Here is a 20911-nt window from a genome sequence, read left to right on the forward strand (position 1 = left end):
GTAAAGCAAAATACCAGAAGAAACTGCTTAAAAACATGAAAATACTGGGACTTCCCTGATGATCCAGTGGGTAAGACTCCACGCTCCCAATGCAGGGGGCCCGGGTTCAATCACTTGTCAGGGAACTATATCCCGCATGCTGCAACGAAGAGTTCACATGCCACAACTACGAGTTTGCATGCCGCAACTAAGACCCAGCACAACCTAAATAAATAAACATTGTAAAAAAATGAAAGTATTGATAGATGCCTCTGGGACAGTGGGAGTTGGGAGTGCTGAAAAGTGCTCTTTTAATATATAAGCTTTGTGTTACTTAGCTTTAAACCATATACTCGTATTAGATAATAAAAATTAAGCTTAAAAAGGTGTTAAAAGAACAAAAATAAGAGTAATTGTGGATCAAGGTAAAGAGTTCTATCTAGCCTAAGGGCTCTGGGACCTTTGCTGGATCTTACCTCTCAGAGAGATGTTGCTAGAATCTAAGTTGCTGGTGCTGCCACCAGGCTGCTCTGATAAATGTTATTGAAAATGGCTTAAGAATTGGAGCAAGAATTGGAGATATGAACAGTGACTGCCAGCTAATCAACATTTCTAAGAAGACTAATTACAAGTAATCGCTCTAATTCATCCAACTAATAACAGCAAGTGTCATCCCAACTCAGCTATCTACATATGCCTTTGCTGCCTTCCTCTTCTTCTTTCCCTCCTTCCATTTCCCACCACTGTTTAATTGGCCTTAATACTGATCTGAAGTGTGTTTTATGTAATAAATTTTATTCTGTAAGCTTTATGCTCCCAGGTTTCATTTCAAAATCTCATGAAATTAACTTTAACTCTCTAGCACTTACAGTCAGAAACACTTGAGTAAACATTCAGGGTATAATTTTTGCTGGGGTTATGGTTTTATTGTTATTTTTGTTTTTAAATCTTCACCAGGGACTTCCCTGGTGGCGCAGTGGTTAAGAATCCGCCTGCCAATGCAGGGGACGTGGGTTCGAACCCTGGTCTGGGAAGATCCCACATGCCGCAGAGCAACTAAGCCCATGCACCACAACTACTGACCCTGCGTGACACAACTACTGAAGCCCGTGCACCTACAGCCCGAGCTCTGCAACAAGCCACCACAATGAGAAGCCCGCGCACCACAACAAAGAGTAGACCCCACTCGCCTTAACTAGAGAAAGCCTGCACACAGCAATGAAGACCCAACAACAAAGACCCAATGCAGCCATAAATAAATAAATTTATTTATTTATTTATTTATTAAAAAAAAAAATCTTCACCAAACAGGCTACCAAGCCTCTGCAGACAAGGACTCTAAGCTTATCCATTCCCATTGGTATTCTCACACAAGACAGTAAAAGCTCAATTTTCTTAGAGAATAGAACATAATTAGTCAGAAAACACATACATTAAGTTGTTATTTCTATATGGCCCTTAACTAATGTTTCTTTGGCTCAGTGACAGAATAAACGGAATTTTAAAAATTGTTTCTTTTCTCTTAGCTAAGGAAAGATCATGAGAGGTCAAATTTTAACTGGATTTGAAGTTATACTGTAACTTATAAGAAGAGAAAGAGGAAGCAGGGTGTTCTCTAAATAGAAAGTCTATAAAGTATCACTAACACCAAGTTCTGCCTGGAGTTTTTCCAAAATTAACCAGTCAACAGGCTCTGCTAAGTTCTCAATGTAATAAGTACATGGAAACCAAGACAGAAGACTCAGTGATGAACAAAAATCTAGGCAAAATCTTCTCCCTGTTGCAAAAAGAATGGCCCTCAGCTGGTGTGATGTTCCTCATTTCAGTAAAACTCTCTCACATTACTTATTTATGAAATAGATCTTAGAAGTTAAAGAAATTCCCTCCAAGAAGATTATCTGGTCATTAACTATGCTGTTGATATCAAATCTCTAAAGTTCAAAGTAATACTGTATACTAAAATAAACTGGTGAGGTTATCAGAATCCAATAGGTATCAACTATTAACTAACAGAACAGGAATGCTACCTAGTTTCTTTCAAGACAGGGGATTTGATATCAACCCAGAGTCCTAGTTTCTGTTAAGATGACACATATTTTGGAAGATATATCAAAATAGGCATGAGCTTGCACTCTCTCTTCTTGACCCCAGAGACCATGGACTTCAAAGCCTATTAAGCTTTGAAAATAAAGGCCCATGGAGATGTGTGGCCAAGATGGCAGAGCAGGAAGACCTTGACCTCACCTCTTCCCACAGGCACACCAAATTACAGCTCTTTACAGAGCAACTACTGATGAGAAAAACTGGAAGACTAGCAGAAGAGATCTTCTACAACTAAAGATATAAAAAAGGAACAACAAAACGGGTAGGAGGGGAGGAGAGCCAGTGTAACCAAGACCTATACCACAGTGGGGGCGACCCACAAATGGGAGGATAATTACAACTGCAGAGGCTCTCCTCAAGGGGCGAGGGGTCCAGCCTCACATCGGGCTCTCCAGCTCGGGGTTCCTACATCAGAAAGATGAGCCCCTAGAACGTTTGGCTTTGAAGGCCAGTGGAACTTACTTTCAGAAGAGCCAAAGGGCTGTGGGAAATAAGAGACTCCACTCTTAAAGGACACACACAAAATCTCACATGCTCCAGGACCCAGGACAGAAGCAAAAATATGAAAGGAGCCTGGGTCAGATTCACCTGCTGATCCTGGAGAGGCAGGAGGCAACCGGCTCACCCCTGGGGACAAAGATGGTGGCAGCCATCTTTAGAAGCTCACTCTACCACAAGGACACTGGGGGTGGCACGTGCCATTTTGGAGTCCTCCTTCTAGCTTACTAGCACAAGGACCTGGCTCCACCCACTGCCTACACTGGCTCCATCAGCATCAGTACCAGGGACACCTCAGGCCAATCAACTAGCCAGGCAGAGACACAGCCCTACCTACCCACCAGCAGACATGCTCTCTTATGCCCCAAGACCCAGCCCTGTCCACCAAAGGGCACAGGACCACCCCTAGACACCAGGGTCCCAGTACTAGCCCCAGGATCCCCAGGACCCTGCCACCAGAGACCCTGGGACCCAGCTCAGCCCACCAGTGGTCTGGCACTAGCCCTAGGACCAGCCTCACCCACTAATGTGTAGGCACCACCCCTGGGATGCCCAAGGTCCCCGCCCCACACACCAGTGGACAGACAACAGCCCCAGGACCACCGCAGCCCCACAGCCTGCCATATCAGGACCGAGCCCAGCCCCCTGGGCCCGGGCTCTGCCCACCAGCAGGCCAACACGAGCTCTGGGACACCATGAGCTCTGCAGCCAGTGGATATAGCCAGTAAAATCACCTACATCCACAATAAGTAGTTAAGGGATACACGAAACAAAAAGATATAAAAGATGATATCAAAAGAGTAAACATGCGGGACAAGGAGGAGGAGAGGAGCAAAAATGCAGGGTTGTTAAAATGTGTCTGACGTAAGAGATCAGCAGCTTAAAATAATCACAGACAGACAGACTGCTATATATAAACCTCACTGTAACCACAAACCAAAAATCTATAACAGATATACACATAAACAAAAAGAAAGAACTTCTTTCAAGTGCACATGGAACATTCTCCAGGACAGCGTGCTTGGAAAACGAGATTGCTACACGCAAAATAATCAAAATGGACTACTCTCTCACACTATGCACAAAAGTAAATTCAAAATGGATTAAAGACTTAAACATAAGACCTGAAACCATAAAACCTCTAGAAGAAAACAGAGGCAGGATGCTTTCTGACATCAGTCTTAGTAATATTTTTTTTGGATATGTCTCCTCAGGCAAGGGAAACAAAAGCAAAAATAAACAAAAGTAACTACATCAAACTAAAAAGCTTTTGCACAGTGAAGGAAACTATCAATAAAACAAAAAGGCAGCCTACTGACTGGGAGAAGATATTTTCAAATGATACATCTGATAAGGGGTTAATATCCAAAATATTGAAAGAACTCAAACAACTCAAGATCCAAAAAAAAATGAACAGGGACTTCCCTGGTGGTGCAGTGGTTAAGAATCCGCCTGCCAATTCAGGGGACATGGGTTCGAGCCCTGGTCCCACATGCTGCAGAGCAACTAAGCCCGTGCACCACAACTATTGAGCCTGAGCTCTAGAGCCTGCAAGCCACAACTACTGAGCTCTCATGCCACAACCACTGAAGCCCGCGTGCCTAGAGCCTGTGCTCCGCAACAAAAAGAAGCCACTGCAATGAGAAGTACACGTGCAGCAACTAGAGAAAGCCCGTGCGCAGCAGTGAAGACCCAAAGCAGCCAAAAATAAATTAAAAAATAAATAAATAAAGTTTAAAAAAAAATGAACAACCTGAGTAAAACATGGGCAGAGGATCTGAACAGACATTTTTCCAAAGAAGATATTCAGATGGCCAATAGGCACATGAAAAGATGCTCAACACCACTAATCATGAAGGAAATGCAAATCAAAACCACCTCTCACCTGTCAGAATGGCTATTATCAAAAAGACAACAAATACAATAAGTGTTGGCGACAATGTCAAGAAAAGGGAACACTGCACTGTTGGTAAATTAGGGCAGCCACTATGGAAAAGAGTATGGCACTTCCTCAAAAAATTAAAAATGGAACTACCATATGATCCAGCAATTCCATTCCTGAGTAATTATCTATAGAAAACAAAACACTAATTAGAAAAGATATACGTACCCTTATGTTCAATGCAACACTGTTTACAAAAGCCAAGATATGGAAGCAACCCAAGTGCCCATCAATAGATGAATGGATAAAAAACATGTATGAAATATATATATATATATACACACACACACACACACACACACACAACAGAATAGTACTCAGCCATAACAAAACAATGAAATCTTGCCATTTGCAACAACCAATGGACCGACAGGGTATTATGCTAAGTAAAATAAGTCAGAAAGAGAAAGACAAACACTGTATGATTTTACCTATACATGGAATCTAAAAAACAAGCGAACAAACAAAACAGAAGCAGAGTTAGAGTTACAGAGAACAGAGGGTCGCCGGAGTGGAGGTAGGTAGGGAAAGGAAAGGAATAGGTGAGGGAGATTAAAAGGTACAAACTTCCAGTTATAAAACACAGTAAATGAGTCAAGGGTATGAAATGTACACTGTGGAGATACAGTCAATAACTATGTAATATCTTCGTATGATGACATATCATAACAAGACTTATCATGGTGACCATTTTTAAATGTACAAAAATACCAAATCACTATCTTGTGTACCAAGAATTAACATAGCATTGTAGGTCAATTACACTTCAAAAACAAACTCAAAGAAAAGAGATAAGATTTGTGGTTATCAGAGATGGGCGGGAGGGGGGGTGGACGGGAGAGGTGGAATTGGATGAAGGCAGTCAAGAAGAGAGATGTGTGAGTAATCTGAATGTTCACTGGACTGTATAAACTACATATATCTTCATCACAGAATTGCTTAGTTTACATCTGTCCTCAGGATTCTATCACCTCTCCCTTGGCTGACCTCACAGCTATGACAATGTTTTAAAAAGAAAGTCCACTTCTTAACTGAGGAAACAATGTTTCTTCAGATAGAAGCTGCAACCTGATTCACTTTCTGCCTTACACTTTTTTCACCTGACCTTTAAAAGGAAAAAAAATGCTTTAAAGGTTTCCAATCATGGATTTCTGTTAATTGTCTTGCAATTTCAAACTTATCACTGTTTGACATTACAAAGGCTTACACAAATGATTTTAAATGAAAAAAGGAGTTGCAAAATAGGAATATTAAGAACTGCCTGGATGTTTAAATAGTATAAATTTTAAATTCTGAACAAATCAATATTGTTTTCTACATCAAAAATCCATAATGAACATGTCAATTATTTTCAGTTGTTAAGTAACTCATTTCTATACCATGTCCGAGGAAAGTTCTTTTCATTTACTTAGGTGATCCACTGAGGACCTGCAATGCACCAGGCTTTACGTTAGGAACTGAGGACTAGAGAAGAAATCAATGTTAAGGTGTTTCTAATATGTTCTACATACTTGTAACCTAGTTGGAGAAACAAAGTATTTATTAATGACTTCATCATTTCTAGGCAGCAAAGTGAGTGGTTCAAACAGTGCTATGGCTCGATCATTCTTTCAGTCCTCGTGTCCATCAGACAGTAAGTACACTGCTAATGAATCGTAAGAGACAATGTGAAAACTCATATAGACGTTTGGTGTCTAGTTCCTGTGACAGTAGACTGTTATGGGAGCTCAGTGAAGGAAAAGACATTGGAAAAAAGGCTTCGCAGAGACGAGGAGTATCTGTTAAGTATGCTGGTTTCATCTACGCTCTTTCAGTCCTTATAATACTGTGAAGTAGAAACGTTCCCATTTTACAGATGAAAACCCCATTCAGAGAGATTAAGTAACATGGTCAGGACACAAAGCAAACAGCAGGTGAATCTAAGTCTAAATAAATCTAAGTCTGTTCTGACTTAAAAAACCAGAGTTGTCTCGGCTCTACCATAGATGTGATCAGCATGTAAAGAGGGGAAGAGAGGAAGAAAACATTCTGGATAGAAAGATCAAAATAAGCCCAAGCTTGAAGCAAAAAGAGGGTGTCCAAGTCTGGTGAAAGGGAAAAAAAGGAAGAAAAAAAAGCACTGGGCAGTTATGGGAAATAAGGTTAGGGGATAGACTGTGAAGAGGCTAGAATACAGGTGGCTAAGAAATGTGGGCTTATTCCTGTAAGTCAATAAAATGGAACTGGAGATTGTAAGCGGGAGAGTAGAGGATGAAACTTAGGGCATTAGGAAGGTGAACACCACAGGACAGAGATGGACTGGAAAAAATGTATGGCATAACACAGAACAAATTTTTAAAATCCCAAGCACTTCGATATTTAAATGAACCCAATAACAATACTTTCATAATACAATAATCAAACTATCTCTTGTACGGATCTTCCTTAAAACATATCTCTAGGCACTTTTAAAAATGGCCATTATGTCCTATAATTCTTATATGGATCAGAAACCACTTCCACCTCCAATGCATCTAAAAAAGAATACACCTTAGGTCGGAGGCCACATTTTAAAACCACGCCTCAGAGCAGCAAGGGCCAAACAAAAGAAATGAGCAGAGACTCCAACTCACAAACTCCTTGGCAAAGAAAAACAAAGTTGTAAAAAAGTTGTATCTTCATTTACAGAAGCATTTAGAACTATTTTTTTTCAGGGAAAAAAGTTAAGCACTGAAAAATTAGAGAATGACTTTCATATAACCCCAGATTTACTTTTTCCCCCAAACAAATTTATAGTTTCCACTTCTCAAAAAAATCAATACAAAAACATCAGCGTCACCACTTCAGTGCCAAATTTCCTTTCTCTTTTATGGATACAGAGCTTTTTTTTTTTTAAGGTCTGGACTGGTGCATTTATTGCCTCCTTGGCAGTTATCATCGTAACTCTCAAGTTCTCCATCCCATTCAATCTTTGCCACAGGAAAATTCGATTGCATTTCGTAACCTAACGCTGAGCGGCAATCAAGCCAAGGCTCCATATTTCTTAAACACAACTGAGACCTGGTGTAGGATCACATTAAAACCCTTTAGTGACTATCAGGTAGACAACAATAACCTAATTAGCCAACACAGCACACGTGACACTGGCCCCGCCAGTACCTCAGTCAAAGACACTTTCCTAGACTCATTCACCAACAAGGTGATCACCTTGTGATGGGGAACCGGGAGAGAATAAGGAAACCTAACAAGGAAAATGTGGAGGGAAGTGTGCAGCTGGGGGTTTTCAAGGGAATTACAGTGAAGATAAGTGGTAAGGGGGGGGGTGGACTGAGGAAAAAGTAATCTTCTTTTATGCAAAACATCTGATGTCGAGATGGCCTCACTTCCAATTCTGCAGCCCTAACTTTTAACTGAACCTTCCAGAAAGTTAAGTGAGCTTGAGGTTCTGGGGAGCATAGGAAGTGCCCAAACCACATTTTGATGTCCTCATATCCTTGTATAGGAAATGCGATACCTGTGCCTAAGTCCCAAGATGTTTTAACTTATTTAGGGATAGATAAGCTTCTCAATAATCACATCTGCTTCTGTTGCCAAAGACTTTCTGAGATGTGGTCACTGGATTTTCAGTCTAGAGGTAAAGCATTAAACACAAAGTGAGTAGAACAAAGTTATTCACAGACAAGAAAAGCATAGGGGCTGATAGTAATGCTAAGGGAAATCATGTTTTTGCTTTTGTTTTAAACCCAGGACGAACCCCAAACCCTACAAATACCTAATTTACAACTCTAACAACCAGAGCCTATTTCTCAGAGCCTCAAGAGCTTGGCTTTACCGAAAAGTCAATTTACAGGGCCAAAATTCTCTACAGTAGCCCCTGGCTGTCCACGTGGACCTAACAATCTGCTTTATGCTTGGGCGGTATAATATTTAAAGCCAAGTAAACCTTTTAGGACCTTAAGAGTATTGACTGTACTTTAAATTTTTCATGCATCCTCAAGACCGGTCACGAAGGCTTCAATGCCCAGATAAAGGTTTATCCATTTGTGTGTGGCCTCTAACATGCTGCTATCCGTGCTGCTATGGGTCCATGAAATAAGAAAAAAACTTCTCGTTTTCTCTCCTAAGCGATAAGGATAAATTTAGCCGCCACCTCTCCAAACAATAAAAAATAAAATAAAGTGGGGAGGAGCGTGCCCCGAAGGGCTGCATCCAAACGGCGAGCCGGGCTCGCCGGAAGACGGTGCGCAGCTTCGGTCCCCCGCCGTGGCCTCTGAGGCCGAGTTGAGTGGAGAAAAGCTGGCGGGACAGCCGCTCCCGGGCCTGTGGCGACTCGGGTGCGGCGCCTCGAGCGGCCGCGCCCGGCGAGTAAGGCGGGGAGCGCGCGGGGTTCCCACACCCGGCCCGCCGCCCCGGAACTCAGGAAGCCTCCCCGCTGCCGGCGGCCCACACCTGCCGCCCCACCCGCCGCCCCGCAGACCCTTTCGGGCAACGGCTTCCGGCCCGCGGAACTCACAGCTTCAGCCGCTCGTAGGTTGTTGCCGCCATCCTGCACCACGGCCTCCTCCCTGCTCTTTCCGCCCGCCCCGCCACCTCGAATACAGCGAAACCGGTCACCCTGGCACGGCGGCCGCAACGCCCCGCCTCGTCCCACCTCCTCTCCCTGCCCGGCCGGGCTGCTCCCGAACGGGAGACGGCCGTGGACAAACTTAGCGCGCGCGCTATAGAACGCTAAAGGCGCAGTCCGATGCGGTGGATGGGAGTGCGCCGAAGAGCGCCGTGACGTCACCGCTGCGGATTGGCGGAGCGCATGGTGGGGGAAAGGCGGAGCCTTGGGAGCTGTGGACCAGCGCCGTGACGCCCGGCGCAGGGGCGAAGCGCAGCGCTAGTGTCGGGGAGCCTATCGTAGATGCGTAAGGCGTGATCTATGCTACAGTGGCGTTTTTGTTAGTACGGGGCCAGTGGCGCAATGGATAACGCGTCTGACTACGGATCAGAAGATTCTAGGTTCGACTCCTGGCTGGCTCGACGCGTACTTTTTAGCCACAACTGGGTTTGATGTTACAGGACGTCCTTAGGACTCTGGTGTGAAGGTTAAATATCTTGAATTTTAACGCTACTGTGCCCGAAATGTCATCTTTTAAGCTGTGTTTGGAAGCCGGAGTTGTGTGAGGTGGTTTGTAAACTGCAAAGCGTCCTAGTTAATGATGCACACGAGGAGACTCTGTAAATGGGTTACATGTGGGAAAACACACCTAGAATGGTGGTAGTTTGCAGTAGGGGGGCGTGCTGTGGCCCGAGGTTAGCTAGCGGATGACACAAAAGCGCATTTAAGGCAGCAGCTCTGGCCCTTTTTCCCGTGGAGCAGAACCCCTACGGTGACGTAAAAAGCGGCACAGTCCCAGTTTACCAGGATCTGGTGAGCTCTGGCTGTAACCTGTCCCGGAGACGCGAACGCTGCAGTGCGGCTGCGCGCGTTAGAGGGGGTCCGCAAGGTGATCGGAGTCTGCAGCCCTGTCCCTTGAGAGCTCCTGGTCCCCAGTGAATCGGGAAACCTTAGCACATGGGTGTTTTTGCAGTACGAAGACCCCAGGTAATCTAGTATTATATATTACCCCTCATTCTATTGGCGCCTGGGTGGAAGACCTGAGAAGGACCGAAAGGTCTGTGGCGGAAAGGAGAGTCAAACCTGAAGAGTGGCGGAAACATCCGACACTGCCCATAACTAATCATTCAATCGATCAATTAATCTCTCCAATATAACGTTTTTTCCTCCTGAACAAATTACAGGAAACTTGTAAAATACAGAAAAGTACTGGGAATCAAAAAAACGCAAATTCCCATCCCGAGATAATTATTATTAACGTCATAATCCCCGCCCCCGCCGTCATTACTATTAACGTCATAATTTTTTTTCCTTATGGACTTTACTTTTCTTCCACACTTTTTAATATAAACCTACACACGTATTTTTTCCAAATTTGGGGTTTTGTCACAAATGTCTTTGTGTTCTCATTTTGTCCCCTTAGCTTTGGGTCTGAGATTTATGGTCATTAAACATTCTTTGAAGATAACCCATAAAAAAACTAGATATTTTAAACATTACCCTCTTTGTTGGGAATCTGGGTTGTTGTCAGTTTAACACTTTTTTAAAAATAATGCTATGTTGAATTATTTCTGATATCTTATAAATTTTTAGATGTTGAATGATCAGAGAGACATTTTTAAGGTCCATTTCATGGACTTTTTAAGACTTTGGTATATATTTTCAAGTTGCCTGCCAAAAAATTTAAACAAATACACATTTCCATCAATAGCATCAGTTTCCTTGCATGCTAACACTGAGTATTATAAATTTCATTATGATTTTTTTGCACTTTTCTTAACTGAAAAACGGAACTTCCTTTTACTTATATTACTTGATGTATATATTTTCTCTTGATATATGTACTCATTTTCTTCTTATAGATTTGTTAAACTTTTAAGTATATTAAGGATATTAATTCTTCAGCTATTGAACGCATTGCAATTTTTAGCTTATCTTTTATATTTTCCTTTTCCTTATAATATTTTTGAACCTCAAGTAATTTTCACTTTTATATATTCCAGTTTACCAATATTTACCCTATGGTTTCTTCTGTTGCTCTTTTCAAATTGTGTTTGTATCGTTTTGTCCATGTACTTTAACCCATTTGTAATTTATTTTGTTAGTTGTCCCAATGGAAAGATCAAGTAAGTCTTAAAACCTGTGACTATTATTGAAAAATTAAGAGCTCTAAGCTCGTTACTTGGACTAATTCAGTCAATTCCACAATAGTCCTGTAAGGTAAGTTCAGTTGTTATCCCCATTTTTACAGATGAGGGAACTAAATTTGCTTACGTTCATTGAGCAGTTTGGTGGTGGAGCCTGAGTTACAACTTGAATCCAGGCTTTTGACCCCAAAGCCACCCCGCCCGAGGGCTTATTGTGCACCAGAGGGTTGACCACATGAGTCGACTCAGGGCTATTCCCTGTCTGGGTATAGATGGCAATCACATACCTTGGCTCCTCACCCCTTCTCCCATGCTAGTTAGCAATCGGGAGACCTCGTCTCTAGTCCTGGGCACACCCTGGCCCAGACAACATTTCCCCTGACTACATCTTCATCCCTTGTAGCATCAGGGTCATAGAAAAGCAGCAGCCTGCACTTGTAAGATCGGAATAGCCACTCTCTCATTGCTTGCCCCTTCCCTCTGCAAGTCCTGCCTTCCTGTATGTGGTTGCCTTAAATCTAGAGGGTCACTCACCTCTGGAATTCTTTGGTCATAACCTCATTAGAAAAAACAGTAACATACACAAAAGGGAAGGAGACAAAACGACCACCGTTTTGAGCATGACCTGAAAAGTCTCAATAATAAGGTCCCAGGTGAAGAAACTGGATGCTTGAAAGACTGAAAGACGATTCTCTAAGCGTCTCTCACATTCCTACACACCTTGTGAGGGAGGCACTGCCTTACTTCCAGACTACCTTTTCAAGGATGTTTGAGTGGTAAACAGACTTGGTTGGAAGAGATAGTGTCTCTCTCTGGAGCAAAAGTCAGGCAGGTTTACTGCCCATTTATAAAAGATTGTGGTTCTCTAAGCTTGGGTTTCCTCTTGTAACACAGCCCACCGCATATGCAGGTATCACCTGGCCCTCTTCACGGGGCCCTGTAGGAACTGGAGCTCAGGCAGCTAGTGCAAAGGCTTACAGTGTGAAATGCTACTGCTGCTACTGTGAGTAATAAAGTGTCCTTTGTCTCTGACCCAGGAGTCTTACAACTTCTGCCAGGATCCACAAAACCATGGCATGCTAGCTTATTAGCTTGCCAGTAGGATAAAATCTGAGACCCTACACAGTTTCAACGCCCGAATATTTCTTTAAGAATCCAGAGCTCTCAGACGTAAAAAAGAATGAAATAATGCCATTTGCAGCTACATGGATGGACCTAGAGATTATCATACTAAGTGAAGTAAGGCAGAAATGACAAATATCATATGATATCACTTTTAAGTGGAATCTAAAATATGACACAAATGAACTTATCTACGAAACAGAAACAGACTCACAGACATAGTGAACAGACTTGTGGTTGCCAAGGGGCAAAGGGGCGGGGGAGAGTTGTACTGGGAGTTTGGGATTAGCAGATGCAAACTATTACATACAGAATGGATAAACAACAAGGTCCTACTGTATAGCACAGGGAACTATATTCAATGTCCTGTGATCAACCATAATGGAACAGAAAGAAAGAAAAAAAAAGAATCGAGAGCTCTAAAAGACCAAATCCCATTAGCAAAAAGCCCCATCTGCTTACTCCATACACACAAAAGCAGACCCAGTAAACATGATTATGTTGGAGATCACTTTAATAGTCTACAAATTAAGGCAGTTTTATTGTCATGATATTTGGAATAATTTTATAGTAACAGTAAATTTTTGAATAATTTTATAGTTAACAATATTTTGAATAATTTTATGGTAACAATATTCTGAATAATTTTATAGTAACAGTAAAATTTTGAATAATTTTACAGGAACAATATTTTGAATCAATTAAAGTAAAAGAAGAGACACAGGGGAAAATAATTTCCCTGCAGAGTGAAATTTTCATACACTATATAGAAATTTCCCATATCTGTCCAGTTCTGGCTCAGAACAATTGATAGCTAACACATCTTCCTCATCTTTTTCCTACTGCTTTTAAAAGTTACTTCCAATAGTAACTGGGAAATTAGGACTCATTCCTGGCACAAAGGAGAATACAAAGCACTTGGTTTCCTGGTCCACAGTTCTAACAAGTGCATCAAGCAACAATGGTTTGGGGTCAAGTCTTGCACACATTCTTTGCAAGGGCACTAGCAGCCATCATAGCTCTCATACTTTCACACACGTGGGAAACGGCACACAAAAACAGCCTGCAAAGGAGTGTGAATTCCAGATCATTCTCTCAAATTCTAACATTTCTGTTTTTCATCTTGGGTAACTCAAGTCCACGGAAACAAGGTGATGGCAGCACTTGAAAGCAATCAGAACTCCTTGGTAATCCCACCGGCCACCCAGGACTCAGTGGCACAACCTCAGTGGACTCAGCCGAAAGAGGCTTTCGCTCAAGCACTAACCACGGAGAAATGGAAAGTCCTGCCGCCACGTGCAGGCAACGACCCAACAGGACTCAATGCCCTTCTGTGTGAAAAATGAACAAATCACTCTCTACTCAACCACAGATGGGAGGATAATGTCAGAGAGAGAGGATCCTGCTATGACAGGCCAAACTGCATTCCTGGCTTTTCTCAGATCACTCAGGCCGTTTTTGAATGACCCTAGCTGGGGGGGGGAAATGACAAGAAAAAACTAGAGGGCAAAGTGAGGCAAGGGAGAAGGCTGGAGGCTGGCTTTGGCATCTGGAATCAGGCCATAATTCTTGTTTATCTAAAGTCCACGAGTCATCTAGGGAACTCAAGGCTATCTGCTCTACCTTTTAAAACAAACTTATTCATCCTGGTCTACGAAGTGCTTGTGTGTTCTTTCTACATGCCTATAAATACAACCCCATTATAGCTCTATTTGGCTAATAATTTATAGAAAGTTTAAAATACCAGGTAAGTGGGCATCTATTCATGGCTTTTTTGCAAGGGCCTGAGGAGGAGACAAAACTGGTAGGAGATTCCTACCCATTACCCTCTCCAGGGACACTGACAGTAAAGAGAAGTTGCCTCTCAGATTTCTAGGGTGTCTAGAAATTCTCTTATTGTTCTTCTTCAGCAGTATAAAATATTTGCTGAGATATCAAAATTGCCTCAATCAAGGACACTTTAAAAATTTCATTTAGGGGCTTCCCTGGTGGCGCAGTGGTTGGGAGTCCGCCTGCCGATGCAGGGGACGCGGGTTCGTGCCCCGGTCCGGGAGGATCCCGCGTGCCGTGGAGCGGCTGGGCCCGTGAGCCATGGCCGCTGAGCCTGCGCATCCGGAGCCTGTGCTCTGCAACGGGAGAGGCCACAGCGGTGAGAGGCCCGCGTACCGTAAAAAAAAAAAAAAATTTCATTTAAAAAGTGAATCAGATTTTTAAACTACAGTTATGCCTTGAACAACTTAAGGGTTAATCCTCATATAACTTACAGTCGGCCGTCCGTAACCGTGGTCCCTCTGCAGCGTGGATTCAACCAACCACAGATCTCGTGTAGTACTGACTGCAGTATTTACTACTGAAAATTATCCACATATAAATGGACCCATGCAGTTCAAACCCATGCTGTTCAAGGGTCAACTGTTACCAAGTTGCAAACAAATCCCTGCTACTTCTGATGTGGCTCCAAGGCAATTTTCTTTCCTCTGCTTGACTTGATAGTGGAGCAAAGGTGTGTCATCAAGGCCAGAAATAATCCTAGGTTGGCAGAGACAGGTTGAGACATACTGGCTGGCTCCATCTGCCCACCAGCCTTGCCAAGGCTGAGCTGGATGGTGTGCTGGGAAGGGAGGGGGGACCCCAGGGTTCACCTCCCCAGCCCCCTGGATTTTTAGCCCTCCTATAAACATTCATGGGTTTTTAGGAGGCTCAGCCTGTGGAAAGGAACCAATAGAATCACACAGCTTGGGCTGAAGTGACATCTGGCCAAAGGATTCCAGCAGAATGAATTTAACAAAAATGGAAAAGACAATTCATGGTGCCATTTCTGTGCTTCTTACAGGCAACTGCTACCAAAGGAGTCAAAGCATGGTTTAGAGGCTTAGAACTGGGCCCAGTGAATAGTCTGTGAGTCCCTGTGCCTTTGGGTTCCACTGACGCCCTCCGAGGCCCCAGCCACCCAATCCCCTCCCTCTGGATGTGAGGTGAGGCGGCAGAGAGCAGATGCTCCCAGCCTGGCTGGCAGTCGTGAGATGGCCCCTGCCCTCCTGTGACAAGGCCCAGGGTCCCTCCCTGTGGGCTGAGAAGCCAAATGCCAGCCAACCTTTTTCTCACACTTTCTTCTCATTGAAATACCCAGGGGTATTGACCTCTGGCCTCAGGAGTGTGACACACAGGGCACATTTTGCCTCTTCAGTGCAGAGGTGGCCTTGAAATCCTGCCAGTAGGTGGCCCTCCCTTAGCCCTTGCCATCCTGGGGAGCCAGCATGATGAAATGCATAAGGCAGGAGCACCCAGTATCAATCAGATCTATTCCCAGCTGAACTTTAGTTAAGATTACAGTGCCCTGACCCACTGGTCTGACCTGGGTGAAGCCAGAGGTTCCTAACACACACTGGCTGAGTCCAGTGTGATGGCCAAATTCCTCCTTAATCTGAAGCTCTTATCTGTGAGGTATTTTTTGTGTGTGGGAGACTGAAAGTAGAGGGAAACAATTTTTACAGAAAGAAAAAAAAAACAGACAAAAGCAGTGTACCTTATACTGGTTTCTTCAAGCATAATACCTGAATTGGCAAGAGAGGGACCTGTGAAATGAATATCATAACTTATGCTCAGGCACTCTCTCCCAGGCTGGCTTTGAGATCTTACACACAAAAACTCTCCTCATGAATAAGGGGTCAGGTCTCAGTATGTGGGCACACTTCCCCAAAGTCCATTGTTAAAGAAGCGAAAATAGGCATAAGAGGATCCCCACGAAAGATCCCGAGACCAGCCTTTGCAGGGGGAACTCTGAAGTCCCAGATTCTTGAGAGCTCCAGAGGAAAAAAAGCACAACAGGCGGGCAAAAGAGGCCTGGCGCCTGCACCAAGTTCTCATCCCAAAGCACACTTTCCTAGAACAGGATCAATCCTCCATCAGGCCGCCAGCTGCCTTTAAAGGAGTGAAGATTTCCAGGGGCACACAGAATGATATTAGGCTACAAGGAGAAAACCCCGTCTCACTTATTTCAAACCTTGGCTCTGCTTTACCAAGTGAATTCTTCCTAAGATACAAAGCACATGTCAGAGCATCCCTCTTGCGATGATGCAATTAAAATTTGCAGCCATTCTACAGAAGAACTGAAGCTCTGGAGTGGAAGGAAATCTTAAATTATGGTGTGTGTGGGGCGGGGGAGGGGTTGGGAGGGGGTGTTTGGGTGCAGGTATTTTCCAAAGGGGAGGGAAAGGATTGAACATATCGGCACCTGAAATCTCTCTTCAGTGCAAACCTTTCCCACTGAAGTGTGAACTCTTCCCAGAGGGGACAGGAAGGTTCATTCAGTCACACTAATGAGATCTCCTGTCACATGCCACGCGCTTGCTGGGGTTTCTTCCTGAGTAATCTGATGAGGGTGTGGCAGCAGTGAAAAAAATACATAATCCCAGACCAGCAGGGATCCCCTCCTTGTTTAAAGGAAAGGCACCTGCCTCCCTTCCACTCCCCCAATCCCAATCCGTCCCCAGGGGTGACAGGAATTAACCCGCGGACTCCTCATGGTGCAACCCTGGCTCCTCCCCACCATGAGATCTGCAGGAGGCTCTGGCTAGAAGTGGTGCTGGTGAAGGGCTGTGGATGAGTGACCCTTCTCCAGCCTCTTGATGTGGCAGGAGTGACAGAACAGGTGGTCCTCCAGGGGGTAGCAGCGGTGACCATCTTCATCATTGAGCTCCAGACCGCAGTCCTGGGGTGAGGCAAAAATATCCAGTGGTGACGAAACAAAACAAAACAGACTGCAAGAGTGACACAAAGGCCACACACAGTCCCGTACAACCAGCAGAGGGCGCTGTGTGATTCTTTCCGGGCAAAAAAAAATGCCGGTGCGGAGACACGCAGCTCCAGCCCAGTGAGGGTCTGGACTGTACTGTCCAACACTGGCCACATGAAGCTCTCCGGCACTTGGAATGGGGCTGGTCAGAAATGAGATGTCATGTCAGTGCAAACACACACACCAGATTTCCAAAACTTAGGACAGAAAAAGGATATAAAATATCTCAGGAAAATTTTTTTCTCTCAACTGCATGTTGAAGCGATAACGTTTTGTATATATTGGGTTGAATAAAAGCACAGTTGAGCAAGTGTCTTTACCTTTTTTTCCAGCACCTGGGGTACCAACCAACAGTGATTCCCACCTATTTCTTCCATGCTGGCAGTGGGATCAAGCTATATGTCACCCACACTCATTGTTCTCCCTACCCACAGCATCACAAAATAAATCTCCTTCCTTGGGTGAATCCACTTAATTCTGGTTGAAATTTCACAAGCACTTAACGCGTTTGCACCCTTCACAACCTCTGGCTCTCCTGACAGTCATGGGGCACCAGTGACTCCTTCAGCCTGGGGTGTGACACAACAGAGAAGGGACAGATGGGCTCCACCTGCCTTTACACCAACCAGCAACATGCCTGTTTCCAAGGGGGGTTTCTTCATGATTTTCAGGGCTCGGTTGAGAAAGGGGTTCCCGGCAGATAGAACAGACTACAAGCTGGAGGGGAGGGAGTCTATTCCTCAAATCACACACCTGCCTGACAATCTGGCCCCCCAAAAGGACCTGAAACCCACACTCCCCGTGACCCTCCCACTCTGTGGCTTCAGGGAGAGCAGCTGTGACCGGCTCAGGACTTGGTGGTTACAAACATGGAGAAAACAGTAAAGACTTTTATGCATCTTCTCCAACCTCCCTCCCCCCACCACCAAATCAGGCTTCACCCCACTTCTTCTGTCAGCTCTGGAGGGCAGCCCCTTGCCCACATCCTGCCTCCATCAACCCACGATGCTTTCCTCTTGGACTTCTAGGATGGGTTTTGGGGGCCTTCTAGGGCAGGGAGGGGCCTACCTCGCAGTGGTAACACTCCACGTGGTAGTCTCTGTCCATGGACACGACTCGGATGGTCTCATCTGAGCCCTGGACCAAAGGAAAGCAAGAACCAGAGGCTATATGGGGGGCCATCGGGCTCCGCTGCCAGGAGGGTGGGGGAGGGTTCTGGGGCAGCAAGTAGGTGGCCTTAGGAGAACTGCAGGAATCAGTAGTGGATACTAACACCAGCAGAAAAAAGGACACATAGAGTAGATGAGAGGAACTGAGAGGGATGCAGTTCTACCATCTGGAATGTCAGAGTCAACAGTGAAAAAACCACCTACTTGGTCTTGTTCATCTGCTCATCATCTAATCTGGGAGTTAGTATCAAGTCAGAGAATGTGACCCAATTACAGGGACAAACAGGGCATAAGAAGGACACTGGGCTAGGGAAGGCAGCTAATGAGAAATGGGCTTCTTGGTGAAGACACCATTTATCTCAGAGTTGAGATTTTAGAAGTATTTTTACAAAGGTATAAGGACAGGACACAGATCTTGTAAATGACCCAGGGAAATATTCATCTCTTGGAAGACCCCAGGAGCAGAACTGAAAAAGCATCTTACCTCAGGTGGAAGGATGGGGAGGCCACAGGCTGCACACTTGGGGGCCAACACCCTGGCGGGAGAAGCAAAGAAGCAGTGAAGGGCATATTGAGGTGTTTCGGGGAGACTTGTGCCTGGAGCCTTCCTCGCTGGCCCGGCCCTGCCTCCCACCCATCACTCTTCACATGAATCCCTCTAGTTCGTCTATAAAGACAGACCTGGCACACTCCTGACTATTGCTTCGGGATTGTTCCTCAGAGGTAACAAGTGCATTTGCTCCCTCTCGCTCTGCTAGGGCTGGAGGCTGACCTGTTTACCCCCCTCATGGTGCCTCATACAGGCCCAGGCAAACCAAGGGTGGTGGAGACCAGCCCTGAATCAGGGCCTTTTGAAGTTTGGTAAGGCTGGAGCCACAGGGCTTGGCACATTCCTCCAGAGGCCTAGTCAGGAATCTGATTATAGGTTTTTTGGTCCTGTTTTTCCAGTAAACGTAATTCTTTAACCAGTTCCTGTCTGCACGGGCATCCACTGACCCCCGAGGCCCGTGCTACACCCCTCAAAACCATTGCACGTTCGCTGCACTGTCGACAACAGTGCAAGCAGCCTGCAGACGTGCCTCAGCAGGTCCCCACCCTCCACCCTGCTGAGTTTCAGCCAGTGTGGCTTACACGAGTGGCTCTCCTTACTTGTGGTAATCCCGGACACAGTAGATCTTGTTCTCTGAGTCCACAGTGAAGGGTACCCCGTCCAAACACTCATTACAGATGACACAGCGGAAGCAGCCGGGGTGGTAGGACTTCCCCAGGGCCTGAAGGATCTGGGGGTGCACAGGAAGAGGTTAGGACTCAGCTGGGATTATAGGGAAGGCAGTGCCAGTGGAAGGGAGAGACACATCAGGCTGAGGGTCCATATGAGCAACTGCCACCCTCATCCCAGTTTCACTTGGACCAAGTCAAGCAATGATGGGGGCAGGAAAGGCTAACCTAGTTACAGGTATAAATAGGAGGAAACCAAATGGTATCATTCTCCTGCACTTCACAAACCTCCAGAAGGGAGGGTTCTCGATCAAAAAACATGATTCTCTGCAGGAAATGATGCAAAGCAGGGCCATGAAAGGCTCCACCTCAGATATGGGAAGCAGCAAATACATGGAAAGATTAAAGGAAACTCCACAAGGAAATGGAAGAGCCTGGGAAAAACCTCTTAACTTCTCTCTCCTGGGTGCCCCTACTAAGCAGCTTTGACTCTGCAGCGTGATAATCCAGAAGCCCGTGACTCGGCCCCGGATTATCTCAAATCCAATTGCAAGTAAAGCCTCTTTGTTGCTGCTGCTTTTAAACACAATGAGGAGAAAGCCCCGTGCACCTTCTTCCTCTCGGCATCATTTGATCTGGATGTGACTGATACCCGGAACTGTAAGAGGCCGTCCTGAAACCAGAACAGAGCCTAGATGCGGAGGGTGGGAGAGAGAAGACAGGGAAAGAACGTCCTGTCTACGGTGGTGTCAGTGAGTCACCAAATTAACTCACCATGGAACTGCCTCCCTCCAAACCTCTTAGGTGAGATAAAACACTTTTTCCTATTAAGTCAATGGTTCTCAAAGTATGGTCCCTGCACCTGCAGCATCAGCAACCCTTGGGAACTTGTTTACAATGCACATTCTTGGGCCCTGTTCCAGCAATGGGTGTTTTAATAGAGTGATTCTGATGCATGCTAAAGTTTGAGAACCATTGGTTTGAGTTGAGTCTGGGCTTTCTGTAACCTGCAGTTGAAAGCATCTCTGATGACTCAGTAGCAGATTCATTTCTGTGATTACCTGCGCTATGAAACTTAGCACAAACGACAGAACTATGGAATCAACACCAGCAAGCCTGCACCGAAACACCGTAGGCAAGAAATGTACGGAATGGTCATGAGCATCCCTGAGTGGGGCCACACAGAAAGCCTCCCGACAGGCAGAAGGAAGGGGACTTGGGACCAACAAGAACCTGGGCAGAGCATCGTAAGTCCTGTGGGAAAGCCATGCTGTGTTCTGGCCATGCCGCACCTCACACACTGCAGCTGGGGGGCACCGGGAGGACGTCATGCCAGCCCAGCTCTCCTCTGAAAGC

At 45.1% G+C, this 20911-nt stretch overlaps 2 protein-coding genes and 1 non-coding gene across 23 annotated transcripts in view; 1 reads left to right on the forward strand and 2 right to left on the reverse strand.

The window, feature by feature from the left end:
* Positions 1–9170, reverse strand: part of SACM1L (SAC1 like phosphatidylinositide phosphatase) — a 74862-nt gene extending 65692 nt beyond the window's left edge. For 18 of the 19 annotated variants that reach the window (XR_007479851.1, XR_007479863.1, XR_007479864.1 and 15 more), the window contains exon 1: positions 9015–9170. Coding sequence is in view for 1 of the 19 variants with exons in the window: in XM_004283839.3 (XP_004283887.1) it covers positions 9015–9046 (32 nt within the window). In the remaining 18 variants the exon portion in view is untranslated. Of the gene's footprint in view, positions 1–8015; positions 8129–9014 lie in introns of those variants that run through there. The other variant, XM_033413209.2, reaches the window with a different exon arrangement.
* A 283-nt stretch (positions 9171–9453) lies between these two features.
* Positions 9454–9526, forward strand: TRNAR-ACG (transfer RNA arginine (anticodon ACG)). The gene has a single exon. It is a non-coding gene; the product is annotated as a tRNA-Arg (tRNA).
* A 3424-nt stretch (positions 9527–12950) lies between these two features.
* LIMD1 (LIM domain containing 1) overlaps positions 12951–20911 on the reverse strand; it is a 73446-nt gene continuing 65485 nt past the window's right edge. For 2 of the 3 annotated variants that reach the window (XM_049716300.1, XM_049716299.1), the window contains 4 exons: positions 19487–19617; positions 18822–18873; positions 18237–18305; positions 12951–17310 (listed from right to left, as the gene is read on the reverse strand). In XM_049716300.1, coding sequence (XP_049572257.1) covers positions 17062–17310; positions 18237–18305; positions 18822–18873; positions 19487–19617 — 501 coding nt within the window. In that variant the 3' untranslated portion in view covers positions 12951–17061. The remainder of the gene's footprint in view (positions 17311–18236; positions 18306–18821; positions 18874–19486; positions 19618–20911) is intronic. The other variant, XM_004283838.4, reaches the window with a different exon arrangement.

This window comes from Orcinus orca, chromosome 10, assembly GCF_937001465.1.
Source record: "Orcinus orca chromosome 10, mOrcOrc1.1, whole genome shotgun sequence".
Taxonomy (NCBI): domain Eukaryota; kingdom Metazoa; phylum Chordata; class Mammalia; order Artiodactyla; family Delphinidae; genus Orcinus; species Orcinus orca.